This window comes from Tauraco erythrolophus, chromosome 13, assembly GCF_009769465.1.
Source record: "Tauraco erythrolophus isolate bTauEry1 chromosome 13, bTauEry1.pri, whole genome shotgun sequence".
Taxonomy (NCBI): domain Eukaryota; kingdom Metazoa; phylum Chordata; class Aves; order Musophagiformes; family Musophagidae; genus Tauraco; species Tauraco erythrolophus.
The window spans coordinates 10,661,881-10,680,149 of NC_141477.1; the positions used below are offsets into that span (position 1 = coordinate 10,661,881).

The following is an 18,269-nucleotide window of genomic DNA, read 5'->3' on the forward strand; positions in this document are numbered from 1 at the left end:
TCTGGTCCCTAGAAGATGGAGGGGGCAGTGGATGTGGGCACTGCTGTGCTGCTTAGCATCCCCAGCACCTCGGCTGGGTGGACCTGCTGATGACAGCCCCCAGAACTCCCCCAGCCTGCAGAAGCCGGCTGGGCAGGTTAGAGGTCCCACTCTAGGGTTTGTACCTGGCTGTGCATGCCCCAGCAGCCACTGCTTTGTGTGGGTCCTGGGGGAGACTCCGCACCCCAGCCCTGGAGACCAACACACTGGTGGTATTTGGGAGTGAGGTGCTGTGCTGGTATGCTACTGCGTAGTGGGGGTAGACCAGGCTCACCTTGGCCATAGCCAGGACACCTCAGAGCCTCTCTGGTGTGGCTGGCTAGGGCCAGGAGGGCCCTCTCCAGGGCCCAGATTGGGATGGGACGCAGCCCTGCTAGGCACATCCTTGCCCCCAACATTGGAGAGGATGTGGCTGGGAGGATCTGGTCAGCTGGCTCCCATGCCTGGCTTGTCAGTTGCAGTGAACTGAGAGTCTGGCTTGATCTGTGGGGTGATAGCATTGCATGGGGTGCCTGGCCTGTTGGGGAGGTTGAGATGAGGAGGAGGAGCAGCTCCACAGCAAGGCAAGTGGTAATAAACATGGGGATTCTTGGGGTGGATAAAGGGAGACCTTGTCTGGGGCTCCCTGCTTCCTCCAGCCAAGCGCCAGGAATCTGGGGACCGCAGCAAAGCCTCCTGGTCCTCTTCCCTTCCCAGTGCATGGGGTACCCCGTGATAGCCCTGCACCTCACCTGAGTGTCTGTGACTGTAGCAATGGGTTTCCCTTTACAGCTACTGCTTTCCCCCCCCAGCCCCCTCATAGCACTTGGACCAACAACCGTCTCTGCCTGCTCAAGCTGCAGCTCCTCCAGCCCCTCTGAAGATCCCTTGCTGTGCGAGCTGAGGTGGAGAGCTGCCAGGACGGGGATGCCTCAGGAGGGGACTGGGCTTAGGGAGGAAGGCAGGGGTTTCCCAGGCTGTTGCACACACCCCAAGCTGCAGCAAGAGCCCCAGGCTGCAGCATGGTGCTGCGCGATCCCTGCAGCTGTGCTGCTCCCAAGGAGCCTGGGTGCAAGGTTGTGTCGAGCTGGCTGGCAAGGCTGCCAGTCCCTGGCCCTGCGCGGTGCCCTTGGCTCCCAGGCAGAGCACCAAACCTGGGCTGAGGAGCCGGCCCTGCGCGGTGCCCTTGGCTCCCAGGCAGAGCACCAAACCTGGGCTGAGGAGCCGGCCCTGCTCCCTGCCAGCTCTGAGCTTGCTCTGGCTCGTTGAGCAAAGGGTCCTAGGGCAGCCTGCTGAACAGGTTGGGCTGCACCCGGTGCTTCTGCTTTCCCTGGCACCACACCTTGCCTGGGGACACAGCCAGCAACCCCGCTATGTCCCAGGGCTCTGGGGCAGCCGCTTGCCAGAGTACCTGGACCCATGATGCCCACGCTGCAGTGCCCCATCCCCACGGAGTGGGGTGGGGGTGGTGTTGGGAGGTCTGTGCCAACACGCTGTATGCATCCCCCACAGGACGCCTGACCTGTGGCCTGGGACAGCCCAGCGCTATGGCAGACCCCTCCACCTGCTGCCGCCCCTGTGCCACCTGCCTGCTCTGCCTCTACAGCTGCCAGTGGATCACTGCCAAGAAGGAGAAGAGGAAGGGCCTGAGAACCACCAAGGTGATACCATGAGTGATGCTGAGCTGGGGCTGGCCAGCCCCTGCATGGGAGGCTGAGTGGTGACTGGAGTGGGAAGGGTTCTGGCTGGGGGGCTCAGCCCAGATGTTGGGCTGCTGACCCCTTGCCACTGGTCCTGTTCCCCAGGGCTTAGCCCTAAGAGAGTTGGGATGCTACTTCAAACCCCCTCTCTCCAAGGACTGTCCCAGCCTGGAGCAGTGAGGGGGTGAGTTGTCTGTTCCTGCTGGGTGACAAGACAGAGCAGCACGCTGGAAGCACCAAGGCTGAGCCGTGGCCGTCCGCTGCTTGGCCAAGTGTGTGTCTGCGGCAGGGCTCACGTGTACGGGCAGCAGAGCACTGTGCTCCCCGAGGGCTGTGTGTGGCAGGCGGGTCCTGGGGCGCTGAGTGCCTGGCAAGGCACGTGGGAGGCACCGTTCCCAGCTGGGTGCAGCCCCTGCTGATGGGGTGCTGGAAGGGGGGTGTCCCTGGCAGTTTGTAACCCGGCAGGGGTGAGGCCCTGGGATTCTCTGAGGTCTCCAACTCCCATGGGAGTGGCTGTGCTGCTGCTTGTCCCATCTTGCTTGGAATGTGTGAGCTGGTCCAGGCTGCCAGGTGTCCTGCTCCGCACCTGTGGCACCCCTTACCTCCCCGTGTATGTGGAGCCAGGGGCTGGAGACCCTGAAGCTGGACTTGGCTTTGGCTGGGCAGGCAGGAGCAGTCTGCAGGCTCACCACTGCAATGGCAGCTCTGAGGCACAGCACCCCTCTCCACTCAGACCACAGATCACCCAGCTGGAAGGACACAGGACCTGGCTCCCTGCCCCTTCCTGTGTCCAAAGTCCCAGCCTGCTCCCAGGGGTTGCTGCATGGGAAAGGAGGTGGTCCTGCCACAGGGGCTGTCCTCCCCAGCCTGGTGTAGGCAGCTTTTTAACTTGCTGTAGGAGATGGTAGTCTGTCTTCCTGTAGCATGGTTCCAGCCAAAAGAGCTCTCCTGAGGAGCTCTGATCCCTCTCCATGAGGCAGCTCAGTGCCTGGACTCATGAGGCCAGTGCCTGCTGTGTCGCCCTGTGCACCCTGCTGCGCCGCCCTGTGCACCCTGCTGCAGCAACCTGGCCAGGGGCTAGGTGCCCTGCAGGTGTGTGCATAGCTGTCATCTCTGGCTTTCAGTGCGACTGCAGCTGGTTCCTTTTCCTCTTCTGCGTCTTCCTCTTCACACTGGTGTGGCTCTATTTTGCCATCATCATCCTCAATGATTTCCACAACTTCAATGAGTGAGTAGGTTCCCATGTCCAGCCTTCCTCCCCATGTGCCCCCCTGCCCCTCTGACCATCCCCTTTGCTGGCAGATTCATCTTCAAGCAGAGGAAGTTGTGGCTGGACTGGTCCCTGGTCCTGCTCATAGCTACGGCCGTGCTGATCACCTATGCCACCGTGCTGCTGGTGAGCCTCGCTAATCCTGCCTGGGCTGGTGGGAGTATGGAGCACAGGCTGGCTACAATGCAGCCCGCAGCGTCTAGCCTGCTGGAGCTGTGTCAGGCTGAGCATGGGCAGAGACCCTGCCTGTGTCGGGGGGGCCAGAGCTCCTGCAGCTGCGTCCTGTGCCCTTAGAGGGCTGGGGTGTGGGGTACAGCCCAGCTCTAATATCTCCTTGTTCTTCTTGCAGGTCCTTGCTTTGTGCTTACAGCTCTGTGGCCAGCCCTTGAAGCTACACTGGCTGCACAAGGTGAGAGACTCGGGGTGCAGGGATATGGTGCCCACCCTGGCTGCCCTTGCACCTTGGGAAGCTGTGACCAGCCTACCAGGGCTGCGTACGGCTGCTGGGACCCCACTGCATGGCTGTGTCCCCCCAGTGAGCTGGGCTTCAGCTTTTAGTCCTCCAGCCGCTCATCTCTGGGATGGGAATATTCCCCTTACTCAAAGCACAGAGTTCAGAGCTCAGCAAACCCAAATGGGGAAAGTGGGGTCTCAGGGCTTGCAGGGCTCGGGAAGAAGGGATGAGGAGGACTCTGCCTGCCCTGCCAGGGCAGAACCCAGCTGGCCTGAAGGATGCTATGTGCTCCCCTAACTGCCCTGTGCCCTGCCCCACAGACCCTGCTGATCTTAACTGCCTTGGTGGTGGCTGCAGCCTTCGCAGGGCTGGGAATAAAGTGGGCGGAGGAGTGGAAAAGTGCACGTGTCTCCCTGCAGGTGAGTCACCTCGATACTGGAGACTCCTCTGCTGTACCCAGTACCTGGCCTGTGGGGATGAGCTGAAGGGTGGTGACTGGAGCCCCCAGCCATGGCTGTGTGCCATGGGGGTTAACTCCCTGCCATTGATTTCAGCTGCCTGGCCAGGCACAGTGCTCCTTCTGCTCTTGCAGTCCTGCCTGGAGCAGCTGCAGTCAGGGCGATGAATGGTGGCTGGACCAGAGCAGGGAGTCTGTTCAGTTCCCCCAGGACTCTGTCCTTCCCTCCCTGGCACTGTAGCTCTTCCAGCAGTGCTTGCTGCAGTGGCAGATCCCTGGCATTGGAGCATGTGGGTTTTGAGGACAGGGACTGGGCTGGTGCCAGCTGACACCCTGCCTTTGCCTCCCCAGGCAACGGGTCCATTCCTGCACATTGGAATCGTGGGGGGAATGACGCTCCTTGCCTGGCCCCTGGCTAGCTTCATCTACCACACCCGCAACACAGGTAATCCCCCTCCAAGGTCTCCATCTCTCGCCTTGGCTGGTGCCCTGCTTCCTACCACCCAACGGAGCGGCACTGGTGTCAGAGTGGTGCACAGACAGTGTTGGTGCAGTAGGAACTACTCCCCAGGACTCAGTCTGGTAGTAACGCCCGCTCTTGGTTGCTACTTCTCATGCCCAGCCCTTGGTGCAGCTTTAGCCCTCACTGCTTTGCAGCTGAAGAAGGACTATGGATGGCAGAGTCATGCAGAAGTGCTGGGTTGGGGTGCAAGGACATGTAGTGGCCAGGAATAAATCTGCAGCGCTCCTGAGGCTGGGGTTGCCTGACCTAGGGCAACCATAACTTAATGCCAGGTGAAGCAGCCTTGGCGTATTCCTAACAGCCTGCAAAATACTTCCTCTGTTCCCTACCACTCTATCTTCTCTGTCTCTGCCTGCAGGTATCAAGGTGTTTCTGCTGCTTGCGTACTGCGCAGTCATGATCGCGCTGTATCTGGCTCCCCTGGGAATCACCTCCCCTTGCATCGTGGAGGAGAACCAGCTGCCCCCCAAACCAGCCCTGGTTGGTCACCGAGGAGCCCCCATGGTGAGTGACCAGCACTGACAGCATCCTGACACAGTGGTCAGGGTGGATGGGGCAGGCTGCTCCACCAGCTGTGTGGGGCCATGGAGTGCTGGCATCAGCCCCTTGCTGCTGCAGGCCGGGATGAGCTCCAGCCAGTCCTGTAGAGATGGGTCCCACACCAGCCAGGGCAGCATAGGGCTGGAGGATGGGTGAGCACAGGGTCAGGAGCGTGGGTGCAGCAGCTGCAGGGCAGAGCTGCTGAGCGCTGCTGGACCAGGAGCAGGTGACTCTCAGCAAAAATCCTGGCTGTGGAGCGTGGGCTGGGAAGCAGGGACTGGGACTCTGGCTGTCTGCACCCAGTCCTTTTCCACCCCCACCCTACCAGGGTCATTCCCGTCTCACTCTGGTTGCCCTAGAGCCCAAGCTGCCTACCCACACCCTCTGCACTAACACTGTTCCTTTTACAGCTGGCGCCTGAAAACACTCTCATGTCACTGCACAAGGCGGTGGGCTGTGATGTGCAAGTCTTTGAGACAGATGTCATGGTGAGGTAAAGGGGCAGCAGGGACTTGGAGGGAGGAAGGGGCCTTAGTATCCTGCAATGTCACCTCCCACATGGGGTGTTCTGGAACACATCTGGAGGACTGATACAGCCTGCATTTGGAGGCAGCCTGGCTCAAAGGCCTCTGCCATTCCCACCTTCCCAGTATGGGACTGGCTCCAGCTTGGTATCCCAATGAACTGGGAGAGGTACTGGGTTTCTGTCCTCCCCACGCAGGTTGCCTTCCAGGGTATTAGGAGGGAGGCATCATCAGGGCAGGGGCACTGCTTGGAAAACAGCTCCTGGCTCTAGTTTATCTCATGCAATCCTGCTATGGGGACAGCTGTTGCAGTAAGCAAGGAACTTCTTGGTTCCTGGCTTGGTCTCTGGGTGCTCTGTGCTTTCTGGACACTCACCTTTTTGTGCAGAGGACCACAAGCAGGCATAAAGGTGGGGGTTTCCCTAGCAGAGTGGCTGAGAGTGGGCAGAAATGCCAGGGCAGGGATAGGAGACAAACAGCTTGCAACACAGAGCTTCCCTCTCTGCTCCTTTGGCAGTGCTGACGGGGTCCCATTCCTCATGCATGACAATGAACTCACCAGGACCACCAACGTGCAGGTTGTGTTCCCTGAGAGGGCTGCCCTGAACAGCACTGCCTTCAACTGGACAGACCTCCAGCAGCTGGATGCTGGCAGCTGGTTCCTGGAGGTCAGGATGCCCCTGGGGAGTCTGGTCAGGGGTGGGTGCGTTTGTGGGTTGAGCTTGAGCCCTGCCCTGGGGAAGGTTCCCTCTGCAGACACCTGGCCAGGGTGCAGAAGCACTTCCACACCAGCACGAATCCCTTGGGTGCAGTTACGCCCCAAGCTGGAGTTTGTTCTGACTCCTCAGCTGAGTCATGGAGGAGGCTGGTTTGAGGGGAGATGTCTCATGCGTTCGCACTGTGCTGCACAGCCTGCCTGGGCTTGGAGGCAGCTGTGGCAAGGCTCTTCCCAAAAGGTGACTAACCAGCTGCTGAACTGCTCTGAATGCCCACAGGTGTCAAGGCTGCTTGAACTGTGCTGTTAGTGGGGAGAAGGGTAGGGGTGCCTCGCGGATGTGCAGGGGAAGGATCCCTGTGCCTGTCTGCAGCAGGGAGAGGCCAGTGCAGGAAACAGAGCCAGGGATGTGCACCAGTTTGGGAGGTGGAAGCTTACGATGGTGTCTGCCTGTGATGACTAACTCACCCTCACTCTTGCAGCGAAGGCCGTTTCCCACTGTGCAGAGTCTTTCTGCTGGCGATCGCTACCAGGCAACTAAACAGAGGATCCCATCCCTGGAACAGGCGCTAGAGGCAGCCAAGCAGAGCAATATCTCCATCATGTTTGACCTCCGGCCTGAGAACCACAGTGACTACCAGAGTTTCGTCAATGCCACGCTGGAAGTGATCTTACAGTCGGGTATCCCGCTGCAGCAGGTGAGCTGGCCACTGCCCCACCACTGAAGAGCCCTGCTGGCACACCCCTGCCATGGTGGCAGGTGTTCCACCAACCCCACTGAGCATCCCTGCCACCCCATACACCACATCCCCATCGTGATCTCTGCTGGGGAACCCTGTCCAGGCATGGGGTTCTCTAGCTGGGGGAAGTTGCCAATAATTAGGGGTTAATGCCTATAGCTTCAGACCCCTCCAAATATTCTGGTTCCCCAGCACTGACCATTCTGGTTTGTAAACATTGACTCATTCTAGGGAGGGGACCAACAGTGCTAGCAAGAGCAGGAAAACAGTGCTCAGGCTTCCACCTCCCCACACTGCGCCACACCTCTCCCTGCAGCTCTGGGACTCCTGCTGCAACCTCCTGTGTTGCCTTTGTGCTTCATCCAGCCTCTGCAGCACAGGACACGTGCTGCCCTGAGGGGATGAATTAGCACCCAAGTTGCTTTCCCTTCGTGGCTTTTTGAGAATGCAGAGCAGGAGGGGACACAGCAAAGACTTATTCTGTAGTGCTGATCCAAGGTGCGTTCTTGCTGCAGAGTTGGGGCCAAAGGGATGCACTGCTTGATCCACTCAGGGGCCCAGAAAGGACGTAACTGCTGCAGCTTTCTTAAGTTAGAACTGCTTTCTCCCCTCAGTGGGGTCTGTGCTTACTTCTTGGCTGGGGCAAGCTCTTAGGAGACTGTCCTGGCTCAGATCCCCATGGAGGGGCTGAGGGTGCAGAGGGGGGCAGGAAGCCCCCCTGAGCAGGCTTTGTGTGCCTGGACCTGCAAGGAAATATCGGAAGAGAGCAAGCTTTTTGAAGCACCTCTCCTCTGCATGTGCTCTCTGGCTTTTGCCCAGGTCCTCTGGCTGCCAGATGGGTTCAGGGAACAGGTCAAACAGCAAGCCCCAGGTGTTCAGCAAGTTTACGGCCGGAAGAGACTCCAGAATGAGAAGGAGCCACTGCTGCATGTCAACCTGCCCTATCAGGACATGAGCTCTGAGGAGATCAGGTGAGACCTCTGTCCTTGGGAGCTGTGGGCTGTGGGGCCTGGGCACTGTCCCAGCTCTGTCCCAGGGGCCAGCAGAGGGGAGGGCCAGCTGAGGCTGCATGCTGGCGCACTGCTGGGAAGGGCAGGGTCTATGCTACAGCCTTGCAGACAAGCATCCCTCATCAGGCAGGGCTGGCACAGGGCACGGAGCTGGCTGCAGTCCTCTGCCTTGCCAGCATATCTGCCCTAGGTCTGGCTCTCCAGACAGTTGCTTCGTGTGGCTGCAAAATGCTGGATCTCATCCCAGATATACAGTCCTCTCTGGCTGTGCACTGAGTGTGCCGGCTCCCCGCCGTCTGCTGCTCTGACCATGGCTGTCCCTACGCAGGCAATACCGCCAGGACAACATCTCTGTCAACTTGTACGTGGTGAACCAGCCTTGGCTCTTCTCTGTGCTGTGGTGCTCTGGGGTGAGCTCTGTCACCACCAATGCCTGCCAGGTGCTGAAGGAGATGAAACACCCCATCTGGCTGCTCGTAAGTGACCCCTCCGTCCTTCACCCTGCCCCACACCCTTGTGCCCCAGGCACTTGTAGCTTCCTTTCTGCCTGGAAGGTGGCTTTTGCCCAGTGCTGTGCTGGCATGGGAACATGTCACCCTGCATAAGGGACTGCTAGCCCAGCAGGCTTGGCTGTGCCACCAGCACACCATCCCTGGCTGGTGTTCATGGCTTGTCTTATTACCTTGCAGCCCAGCAGCACATACCTTATGATCTGGATTGTTGTAGACTGCACTTCCTTCCTCGCCATCCTCTGGGCCTTCCTCTTGCTGAAGTATGTTTGATCCCTTTCCCCCTCCCAGGGCAGGTCTGTTGGGGGAGGCTGTAGTGTGCCCTGGATGGCTGGAACATACTCAAACCTGGTTGTACTTGCTCGCACCCCTCTCTGGACTCCGATCCTGGGGAGATCCGCTCCTGTCTGGCTAAGTGAGACAGCAGTGTGTTGAGGCAGCCTTTATCACCAGGCCGCAGCTAAAACTCTGGCCTGACCCTTCCTCAAGCTGCTGGATGCCCTAGTTCACGCTTACTGTCTTGCTCTGCACCCCAGGGCTTGGTGGGCTGAGACTGGGGGACCTCGGCCCTGCTCCTTTACTGGTGCTGCAGGCACTTCGAGCAGATCCCTGTGGGGCCATGTGTCCTCTGGGGCCCCACAGTCTCCAGCTGGGAGCTCCAGAGAGGAAACGGGGAGGCTAGACTGGCTTGCTTACATCGATCCTATTCCGTCTCCTAGGAAATGCTCCCAGAGAAGACAGCCAGCGGGTGAGTGCGCACGGATGTGAGCTCCCCTCCCTTGGAGCCAGGCTGTGCCTGTGGGACTCTCCCTGGCAGGCTGGCAGCTTTCTCCAGCTGAATGTGACAGTGGTTTGGGATGGCCGGGGAAGGGAAGGGAATCCCAGCTCAGGGAGTCCTTGTCTTGCCCTTAGTAATCAGCCCTGTGGGATAGCACTGGGGAATCCAGGCCTCCTCAAACCTGCTTTTCAGGCCAACTCTGCCTGTCACTGCAGCATAGCGGCTGCCTGTGATGGCTGTTTTTTCTCTTTCTCCCCAGAGTCTGAGACAGACGTGCTGCTCACAAAGATCAACAGCTTAATGCAAGAGTGACCCCTCCAGCCTGCGTCAGCCACGGGAGGGGCTGCCAGAGCCCTGCACGGCTCAAGTGGGGAGCACTCCTCAGGACAACTTCGAGGCTCCCTTCCTTTGCAGACTCCTTCCTGAGCTTCCTGTCCCCCATAGCCTTCCTGGCTCCTTGAGTGGTGCACAACTGCCCTCAGCTAAAAAGACTTGGAACTGGGTTCCCAGTTCCCACTGGCAGCGAGGAACTGAAGCCTTTGCAGGGGTTTCCTGGGGCTGGCTTGTGCCTGGGGGCTAAGTACTTATCCAGCGGTGCTGGGGCTAAGACCTCCACCCTGGGGTTTGGAGACTTGCAGGGATTTGAGTCGCTGTTTGGTGCAGGGGAAAGGCAGCCTCCACCTGTCAGCAGCAGCTCTGCAGCCAGCGATAGGAAACCTTGTTTGAAGTGCTGCTGCGCTGCCCCAGGGCTTGAGGGATGGGGGAGGTGGGGGGAAGGGGGGCTTTTCACAAGCCGGAGGGGCAGCTGAGCTCTTCCCACCCCTATGCTGGACACAAGTCCTGCCCCTGCTGCTGCTGGCTTGGTGCTTGCGGGCCCTGGTGCTGGCATCCCGTGCAGCAGTTGGTGCCTGTTGCTCTGGGGGGAAAGGGAGCAGGGGCTGGGGGTGGCGGGGTGTTGGCAGGGCCATAGTCGCTCCTGCTGCTGCAGGGCTGCGGAGGCGGGTGAGGGAAGGGAGCGCTGGGACTCGGCGGCGGTCACTTTGCAGCAGGCCCTGAACTTGGAATGGGAGATCGGGTCAGTTTTACTTGTTTCTGCGTATTTATGTCAATAAATCAGTGGAGCAGTAGTCAGACCCTGAAGGGGTGAGTTGCCCATAACTGCTTCCTCCCCCTTTCCCGCTCCCCTTCATCATCATTACTCGCAGGTGGCGGCTACCTGGAACGCTGCCGCCCCCCGAGCAGGCGCAGCCCAGCCGGTACCGGCCCGGAGCCGGCGGGCATCCGCGGCGCGTCCGTGCCACCTAGTGACCGCTCGGAGAAGCGGGGCCGGGGCCCGCGCGGCTCCTGGGGCCGAGCCCTCCGCAGCGGGGCGAGAGGGGAGGCTGAGCCGGGCGGGTCGCCGGGCTTCCCGGGCGGGGTGCGCAGGCCGAGCCGCCCCGGCCCAGCCGCCCCGGTGGCCCGGCGGGCTCCGAGCAGCCGCGCCCCAGGGTAGAGCAGCGGGTGCGCTCGCGGTGCTGGGGCGCTCCCGGAGGCGGTGCCGGCGGGGGGCGGGCGGGGGGGCGGCTCCTCGGCCGGTTCCCGCGGGGCGGGGCGGGCGGTGGCTCGGCCGCTCGCGGGCTGGCGCCGACCGGAGCGGCCGCCGGCCACGGCGGAGCGATGATCCGCCGGGAAGGTAAGGAGCGCCCTGCCCTGCCCTTCCTGCGGCGCCGGGCACCGCGGCCCGTCGCGCTCAACAAGTGTCTGCCCTGCCGGTACCGGCACCGGGATTGCGCCCGGTGCCCCGCGCCCGTGCCGGGCAGCCCTGCCCGGTACATCCCTGCCCGGTGCACCCCCGGGGTTGAGACCTGAGGACCAGGTGCCCCGGCTTCACACCCTCCCTAGGCTGTGGAACACGTCCTTGTGCCACCATGGCTTGGAGCAGGTGGCCATGGGATGCTGTGCTTGCTTGCTTGCAGCACCCTTGGGTGCTATGGGGAGGGCAGGTGTGGGGCTGTGGGCCCTGTGCGAAAGGCTCTCCTGTAAGTGGGGCTTGCACCTTGAGGCATAGTGAGATGGGCCCTAGAGGCCATGTGCTCTTTCTCGGGTGCTGCAGGAAGGGTGCTCTTGTCTCTTCCCTGTGCTGCAGGCACAGAACTTCCCTGCGTTTGGTGGTCCAGGGCCAGCGCTCCCCTGCTCCAGCTAGCTGTCACCTGGTGCTGGTGGGCAGCAGCGCAGAGGTCAGCGCATGGTGCATGCCACTCTTCCTGTGCTGCCTGGACTGGGATGGGATGTTCACACCACATTTGCAGTCTTTGTGTCCTAGTGCGGTGGCTCCATTTCTCCACCTGCTTCTTTAGCTTCTGCTGATAAGGTCAGGAACGACCACACAAAGATGACTCAACCCTGTTTGCGGGATGCTGGGCAGTGTTGGAAGCCACTGTCTGATCTTTCAGAAAAGGAATCCCTTAGTGATAACACAGGGGCTGGGGTGCCTGTAACAGCCCAATAAATCTGGAGCTTGGGGAAGTCCCTGCTTTTCCAGGAGCCAGCTTTGAGCAGGAGCTATTCATGCTTCCCCAGGCTTCTTTCTCTGTTCTGCTCCTACAATGAATCAGTGTGGGCTGGTGACACAGGCAGGAACCCCTTCCCCTTTTGGCAGAGGAGGAGCCAGGAGGGGAGCCAGCTGGGCAAGCTGGGACAGCAGGTGGCACACACCCTAGCAGACACTGGCCCCCTTGTTCAATGACCTGAATTCCCAACTGAGAGCCCTGGGATGAGCAGGGTCATCCTTTCTGCATGAGTTCCTGGGTTAAAAGATGAGTCCCCAACAGGGCAGGACAGATCCTCTGCCTCTTCACACAGACGTTCTTTGTTTGTGGGCTGTCTGGGTGACAAAGGGAAATATTCACTGATGGGGCTGGGATGGGCTCAAGGTCCATGGGAGCTCCCTACCTGCCTGGTCACATGGGTCACATTTGGGGCTGGAGCTGGACTGACAGCTCTGGACATCTGCCCAGAGAAGCATATAAGTGTCCTGGCACAGAAAGATCACAGTTCCACTATTTAAGGTCTAAGGTTGTCTCACAGCTATGGTGATCCCGGTCTTTAACCAAAGTGTTGCTCCATGGCAGCCTTCAGCTCCCCTTCTGGCCAGCACCCCTCCTTCCCTGACCCCAAGGTATCACATTCCTTTCCCTGTGTCTCCTGCTGACCCAAGGCTGCCCGCTGCGTGGAGCGATTCTTACACTTCACCCTGTAAAAATTCAAGTTTTGCCACTCATGGAGCTGAGCTCCTGAATAGCTGCTTTGCTTGGGAGGTGGTAAAGGTGCTCAGGCTGCCCAGAGCCATGGGGTTTGGAGGTAAGTTAACCTGGGTTTAGCCCCTGAATTTCAGGGTTGAGGAGGGCCAGTCGGCAGAACCACCTCCCCTCTAGCCCCTGCCTGGGTCTCCACTGTGGCCCTTCTGCCCCTCGTGACAGGGTTAGCTCTTCCAGGTATGTGTAAGGAGGCTGCTTTTGTGGCTGTCTGACTCTTAAAAATACAGAGCTGGAAGGCAAGTTGAGGTATTATCCAGGTGACTCCTTTGCACTGCTCCAAGGCTGCACTCGAGCCTTCCCTCACGATGTTTGTCCATCCTTCGGTGTTAATGCTTGTTACTCCTGTGTCGTCTCTGCAGACACTGAACGCGCAGTGGAAATTCTGACCAGATACCAAAGAACCCTGCGGTCCCCGGAGGAGCAGGAGCTAAAAGCCTCCATTGGAAAAGTCTCGCACATCTTCCAAAGTGAACTCTTCCAGGCCTTGCTGGGTAAGCCCCTGCCTTGTGGTCCTGGGGGCTTTGTGGTGAGTGGGCTCTCCTGGGGACCTGATTCTGCAGGGGTACCTGGCACTCCAGGCTGGGCGCATCCTGTGCAAACACGTGGGTGCCTGTAGCACTAGGGAGCTGGGCTGTCTTTCCCCTCAAGGGCTTGGGCAGGAGATACTGGGGGTCGGGCTGCAGTCGCTGAGTGTCTGCAACGTCAACAGGATTCCTTGTTTGGGTGATTGTGGACAAGGGGTAAAGCCACCTTCATCAGGCCATGCCAGATCTATCCAGCACCTGCTAAAGGATGCTGCAATGGTGTGGGCACCCTCTGCATGGTGCGTCTGCAGCCACCACCGAGTTTCCAGCTCTGCTGCTGTACCAAGGATGCCTCACCATGGTGCCTCGGTCTTCCCCATGCCCCTCAGCCTCATCACAACCTGCTACTTTCCATCCCTGCTATTGACCCGAAGGGAAACTAAATTTTTTTGTCTTTGAGAGAGAATCCACACGTAACCAGCTCCTTTTGGGGTATCCTGGCCTTTATTGTGCTTAGACTTAGAAGACTTACAAGCGCTTGCAAGTAACATGCTGTGCAAGTGGCTCCATTTCACACAAGGAACAGACTTGACAGTGAAGCTCATCTTGGGCCTGGCACCAGAAAATGCCATTTTGAGCACAGCATATATTCTCCATGTGGATTTAGACAAACACAGCTGGAGTCTTGCTGGACCATGCAGCTTCTCTGTGCAAGATGCACGGCTGTCTTGCTGAAGAAGGTCATTTGAAAATGCACTTTCTTTGCAATATTTTTTTTTATAAAAACAAAATGGTTTTGGACTCTGAAGTGGCTCAGCTCCATTCTGTGCCAGAGTAGACCAGGTCCTGGCTGTGTAGGCTCGCTTAGGGCCTCAATTTTGGAGGTAATCCCAGAGAACCATTTGCAGAAGCTGCAGTGTGCCGAGAGGGGAAGGAGCTCCCACTCAGCTCCTCTCCTTAAGTCCTACTCCCTGTGGGCCTCAGGGAAGTGTACATAGCCCTGGTGGTTTCTGTTCCTGGGTTTCCTGGGGGAGAAGCCGAGTTTTCCTGCTGGGAAGGAAGGGAAAGCACCCCAGAAGCTCTGCACTCCAGAGGAGGACCCAGGCCCCGGAGTGCAGAGCTCCAGGTATGGTCTGTTCTCGGTGTGTTTTGACCCAAGGCTGTCTCAGCCCTGGTGCTTCCTCTGACCACCGCTCTCCTCTCTTGACACCTCTCACCTTTTCTTCACGTTTCTGCAGCCTGAGACCCATGTCGGAGTCTGCAGAGCCCTGAGCTGCCAGCAGCTCCTCTGTGCTTCAGGTTATCCATTGGAAATGAAACACAATCATGGGATGAGTGGTGTGTCCTGAGCTATTTTATTCTCTTCTTTCCTTGTCTTGCTTTTGGAACATCACCTGGAGGCTTTCAGCCCCAGCGTGTCTTTGTGCAGGGCTTGCTCTGGGATGTGTGTGCTGTCGGCAGCAGAGACATGCAGCAAGGGAGGGCTCCCCGGGGCTGTGGGCCCCCACGCCTAAGGGATGAGCGTCTGTCTCCTTTCTTGCCTCTTCAATTATACAGCCCACTCTCAAAACAGTCCACAGTCAGCCCCATGCTGGAGGCAGTGGTCCCCAGCAGGGCTGTGACCACCTCGGCAAACCTGACACAAGTCCAACACCCCTGGCTGCTTTTGTGTGCTCCCCCGGCCCTCCCTGGGGCTGAGCAAAGGCAGCGAAGCAGCTTTCCCAGCGCCCAGGGCTGTTCGTGTTAGTGCAAAAATGTTGTGGGGAGAGCATAGCTGGAGAGAGTGCGTCCGTGCGCACAGCGAGCTGGCTGCGGTGTGTGTGCTGGCACGTGGACACGGCACAGGCTTCTCAGCTCCCTGCTCTGCGCTGTCTGCCTTGGTGCCTTGTCAGCACTGGCACAAGGGAGTGTTGCTTGATTGCCGGTGACCTTTTCAACTGGTTTAACAGGATATTAGTTCCCTATGCCAGAGCAAGCTTTCTTTAGATGTGTTTACCTAACTAGGAACTTGCATTAATTGCTTCCTCCCCCGCCCCCGGAGCGTGGGTCTGTGAATTCCTCCATCCCTGGTGTGGACACGTGTGATGCTGTATCGGCTGCTTGCTCGCTGTGCCCGCATACAGCCCACACACACCAGGGTGGCTCAGTGTCCACACTCCGGACCCACTGCAGCGCGGTGACAGCTCTGGGAGGGTGGTGGAGAATTTCTATTTTATTTGCTTTTCACCCCCCCTTTTCCCAGTGAGCTGCTGTGCCTCTGTCTGAAGTTTGCTCGGAGTCACGGAGCTGCTTCAGAGTTTATCCAAGGGAGGAGGATTTGCAGGAGAGCTGTAGGTACGCCTCCCAGCACGGAGGCTCCCATCTCACTGTCCCGCACCACGCCAGGTGCTTCTGGCTCTGGAGAGGTCTCAGTCTGCAGAAGTCCCTCCTCTTGCAGCCTTTCAGCAACATAGACCTGCTTTTTTTTCAACTCCTGGGGAACACGAATGCGTGAGTGTGGTACATCCCTGTCCTCAGATCGCATGCTGGTCATGCTCTCCAAAGGCATGCATTGGCCAGCTGGAGTTTGAACACCCAAACGCATCATGCCATAGTACAGCTACAAGAAGTGCCAAACAAACATCATGGAGTTTTCCAAGTTAGTCCACATGAAAAATACCAGGGATAGGGCTTTCCATATGCTTTTTTTTTTTTAAGAATAAGCTGGTTTATGGACTCCAGAAGACTCAGTTTGCCCAGCTCCAGAGGAGTATCTGCTGGGATGTTCAGATAAAGCCTGTGTAGTGTCCAGGGCTGTATGTACGTGTTGCTGTGAATGTGTCCAGTGTTGCTCTGCACGTGTGCCATTTTCTGCCAGACTTCTCTAAGCACAGTACAGCCCCTTAAATCCTTGTGCCCACTGTGCCAGACTCAACTCCCTCTCCCAGGAGCTGCCCATGCCACGGGGCACGCTAAGTCAGCCAGGACAGCTCCTGCCCCGGCTGGTGCCATGGTGGCCCAGCTCACCGATGCGGGAACTGCTCCGCATCGCTGGAATGTGCCAACCCCTGCTCCGCACAAAAGAAATTCCTTGGCGGCGCAGAGGGAAAACAGGCTGTGCTGGCTCCCTCCTCCTGGCTCCTCTCTCCCTGTGTCTGAGGCCATGGAGCCAAGCACGTGACTTGCAGGGAAACAGCCCAGTGAAAGGGCGTGCGAGGAGCCTGGGCTCGGGGATGCTGGGGCTGGGCTGGGGTGATCGTGGTCCTGCTTTCCCTCTGCGCCCCGGAGCCCCCAGGGACATGCTTGGCCACTGGGAGGATGGGGCTCGCATGCAGAAGCTGCTCCCTGACCTTTCCTTCTTGGAGCTGAGGCTGAAAGGGGCTGTTGTGCCCTTTGCAGTGGGCGAAGCTGGGCAGACAGGCAGGGCTTGTGTGTGCTTGGCCACCCCGGCTGCCAGCAGCCCAAAGGGCAGTGCTCCTCCCAAAACCCCTCTGGGGCTCAGCTCCTCTCCCGTGCCCAAGCGGTGGCTGGCACAGACCTCAATGAGGTCGTGTCGGCTGCTCGGGCCCCAACCCTCCCCTGTGGCTCCTTTTACCCCCAAAAAAATGCTCCTCTTGGAGAGCCCTGCTGCTGTGGTGGCACAGGGAGAGGGAGGCTATTGCCGACCTGTGGTGCTTCCCTGGGTGCAAAACTCCAGCAGGGAACTCATTTTGCAAGCAGCGCTGCTGGGGATGGCAGTCGCAGCTTCACCGGGTGGCTGAAAGAGCCAGGGTGGAAAACTGGAGGAATATGAAGGATTCCCAGTCCTAAACTTCTCCCCTTGCAAATTAGCCCATAGCCAAGGATGGAAACTCATAGCTTGCTTGCAAGCTCTGCTATGGCAGCCATAGGTGTGAATCCTGCCTGTGGCACCGGGGACATGGCTGGGAGGCTGGTGCAAGGCTGGAGTTTCTGCTTGGGGTAAATCTGCAGCGATGCAGCTGATGACAGTGCACGTGTCAGGGAAGAAATGTAATTTTCTGGAAGCGCGTGTGCCGGCTGGCACAAGGGAGCTGCGTAAGCCCTCGGATGCTGGTGCTATAGAAATATTTAATGACATTTATTTGACATATTGATGCCAGGAGGAAATTGTTAGACAAATTCTAATCTCTGTAATTCTTGAGTTACTCTTCCTTATTAGGCCCAGAGTGGATTTACATTGTCATGAGACAGAAATTGGGCTGTAAGACAGAACATGCAGTATCATCTTTTGCTACCACTACACTCTCTTACTGAGGCTTTTCAGGTAGCGCCGCTCTTAAAGGGCGCAGGTGAGGCAAACTTGTATGCAACTTGTGATGCCCATAAGAAATGAAAGAATCCATCATATATTTAAATTACCCTTAATGCCACATGCATCTGTCCTAAAATGTACTCCTGTCATGGCTGCGCCCTTTGCTGCCTGAACCCCGTCCCCCAGTCCTGAAACTCCTCTAATCCCTGGTACCAGCAACGATTCCCTCTCTTGGCAAGAGTCTAAAACGGGCTGAGGGTTTCTGAGGTGGAGAGTGGCTGCTTTGGAGGAGAAGCTTCCCGCTCCACAGGCGCCTTGCCAGCTTGGCTGCCCAAGGCTGTGTTCTTGCAGCAGATGGGTGACAAACAGGGACGCCGGCAGTAGTGCACCCCCGCGACGGGGCTGTTCAAATCCTGTTTTTGCTTTTGCGAAGTTTTGTGCATTCCAAGCGTAATCCGTGCAGCCAGGAGCCCCTGCTATCCCGTTACGCAATGACTATTTTATAACCAGAGGGAAAGATGTTTTTGCATGATAACAAAGTCCCGTTTGTTTGGCTGTGTGATGACTGCTTGCCGTGATCTCATGTCTGATTTGGGAGGGCTTCAGGGGCTGCCAGCAGTGTGCTCGGCACCTGGGGAGCTGTGGAGGAGGTACCCCAGGTGCAATGGGAGGATCTGGCGACTCCCACTCTTCCTGTCATTGCCAGCTGCCCCGTTTCTCCCAGGACACAGGACAGAGGCTGGCAATGATGCAACACAAAACAGCAGCTCCAAAAGTGGCATCGGCATCAGGCAGTGGCATGGTGCTCCCTGGACTTGGGTGGCCACACAGCCTGGCTGGGCTCCCGGTGGGCACAAAGCCACTCTCCCAGCAGCTGAGATTTGTAGCAGCTTTTTCCCTGCGGCTGGGAGGTCACCAGGCAGCCCCTGGGAGATGCTGGGGGTCGATGCTGCTCCCCA

The 18,269-nt window shown here is 58.5% G+C and overlaps 2 protein-coding genes across 2 annotated transcripts in view; both read left to right on the forward strand.

The window, feature by feature from the left end:
* Positions 1–1,565: 1,565 nt before the first annotated feature.
* Positions 1,566–9,550, forward strand: GDPD2 (glycerophosphodiester phosphodiesterase domain containing 2). Its single transcript, XM_009980365.2, has 15 exons — positions 1,566–1,679; positions 2,843–2,946; positions 3,021–3,114; positions 3,338–3,397; positions 3,763–3,861; positions 4,251–4,344; positions 4,781–4,926; positions 5,373–5,455; positions 6,004–6,154; positions 6,684–6,899; positions 7,761–7,912; positions 8,280–8,427; positions 8,641–8,723; positions 9,180–9,208; positions 9,498–9,550. The coding sequence occupies exons 1-15, from the start codon at positions 1,566–1,568 to the stop codon at positions 9,548–9,550; spliced, it is 1,626 nt and encodes a 541-aa protein (XP_009978667.2).
* Positions 9,551–10,894: 1,344 nt separating this feature from the next.
* The window catches only part of DLG3 (discs large MAGUK scaffold protein 3), a 78,361-nt gene continuing 70,986 nt past the window's right edge, over positions 10,895–18,269 (forward strand). The window contains 3 exon segments of the mRNA XM_086619854.1: positions 10,895–10,910; positions 12,894–13,052; positions 17,246–17,347. Coding sequence (XP_086475980.1) covers positions 10,895–10,910; positions 12,894–13,052; positions 17,246–17,347 — 277 coding nt within the window.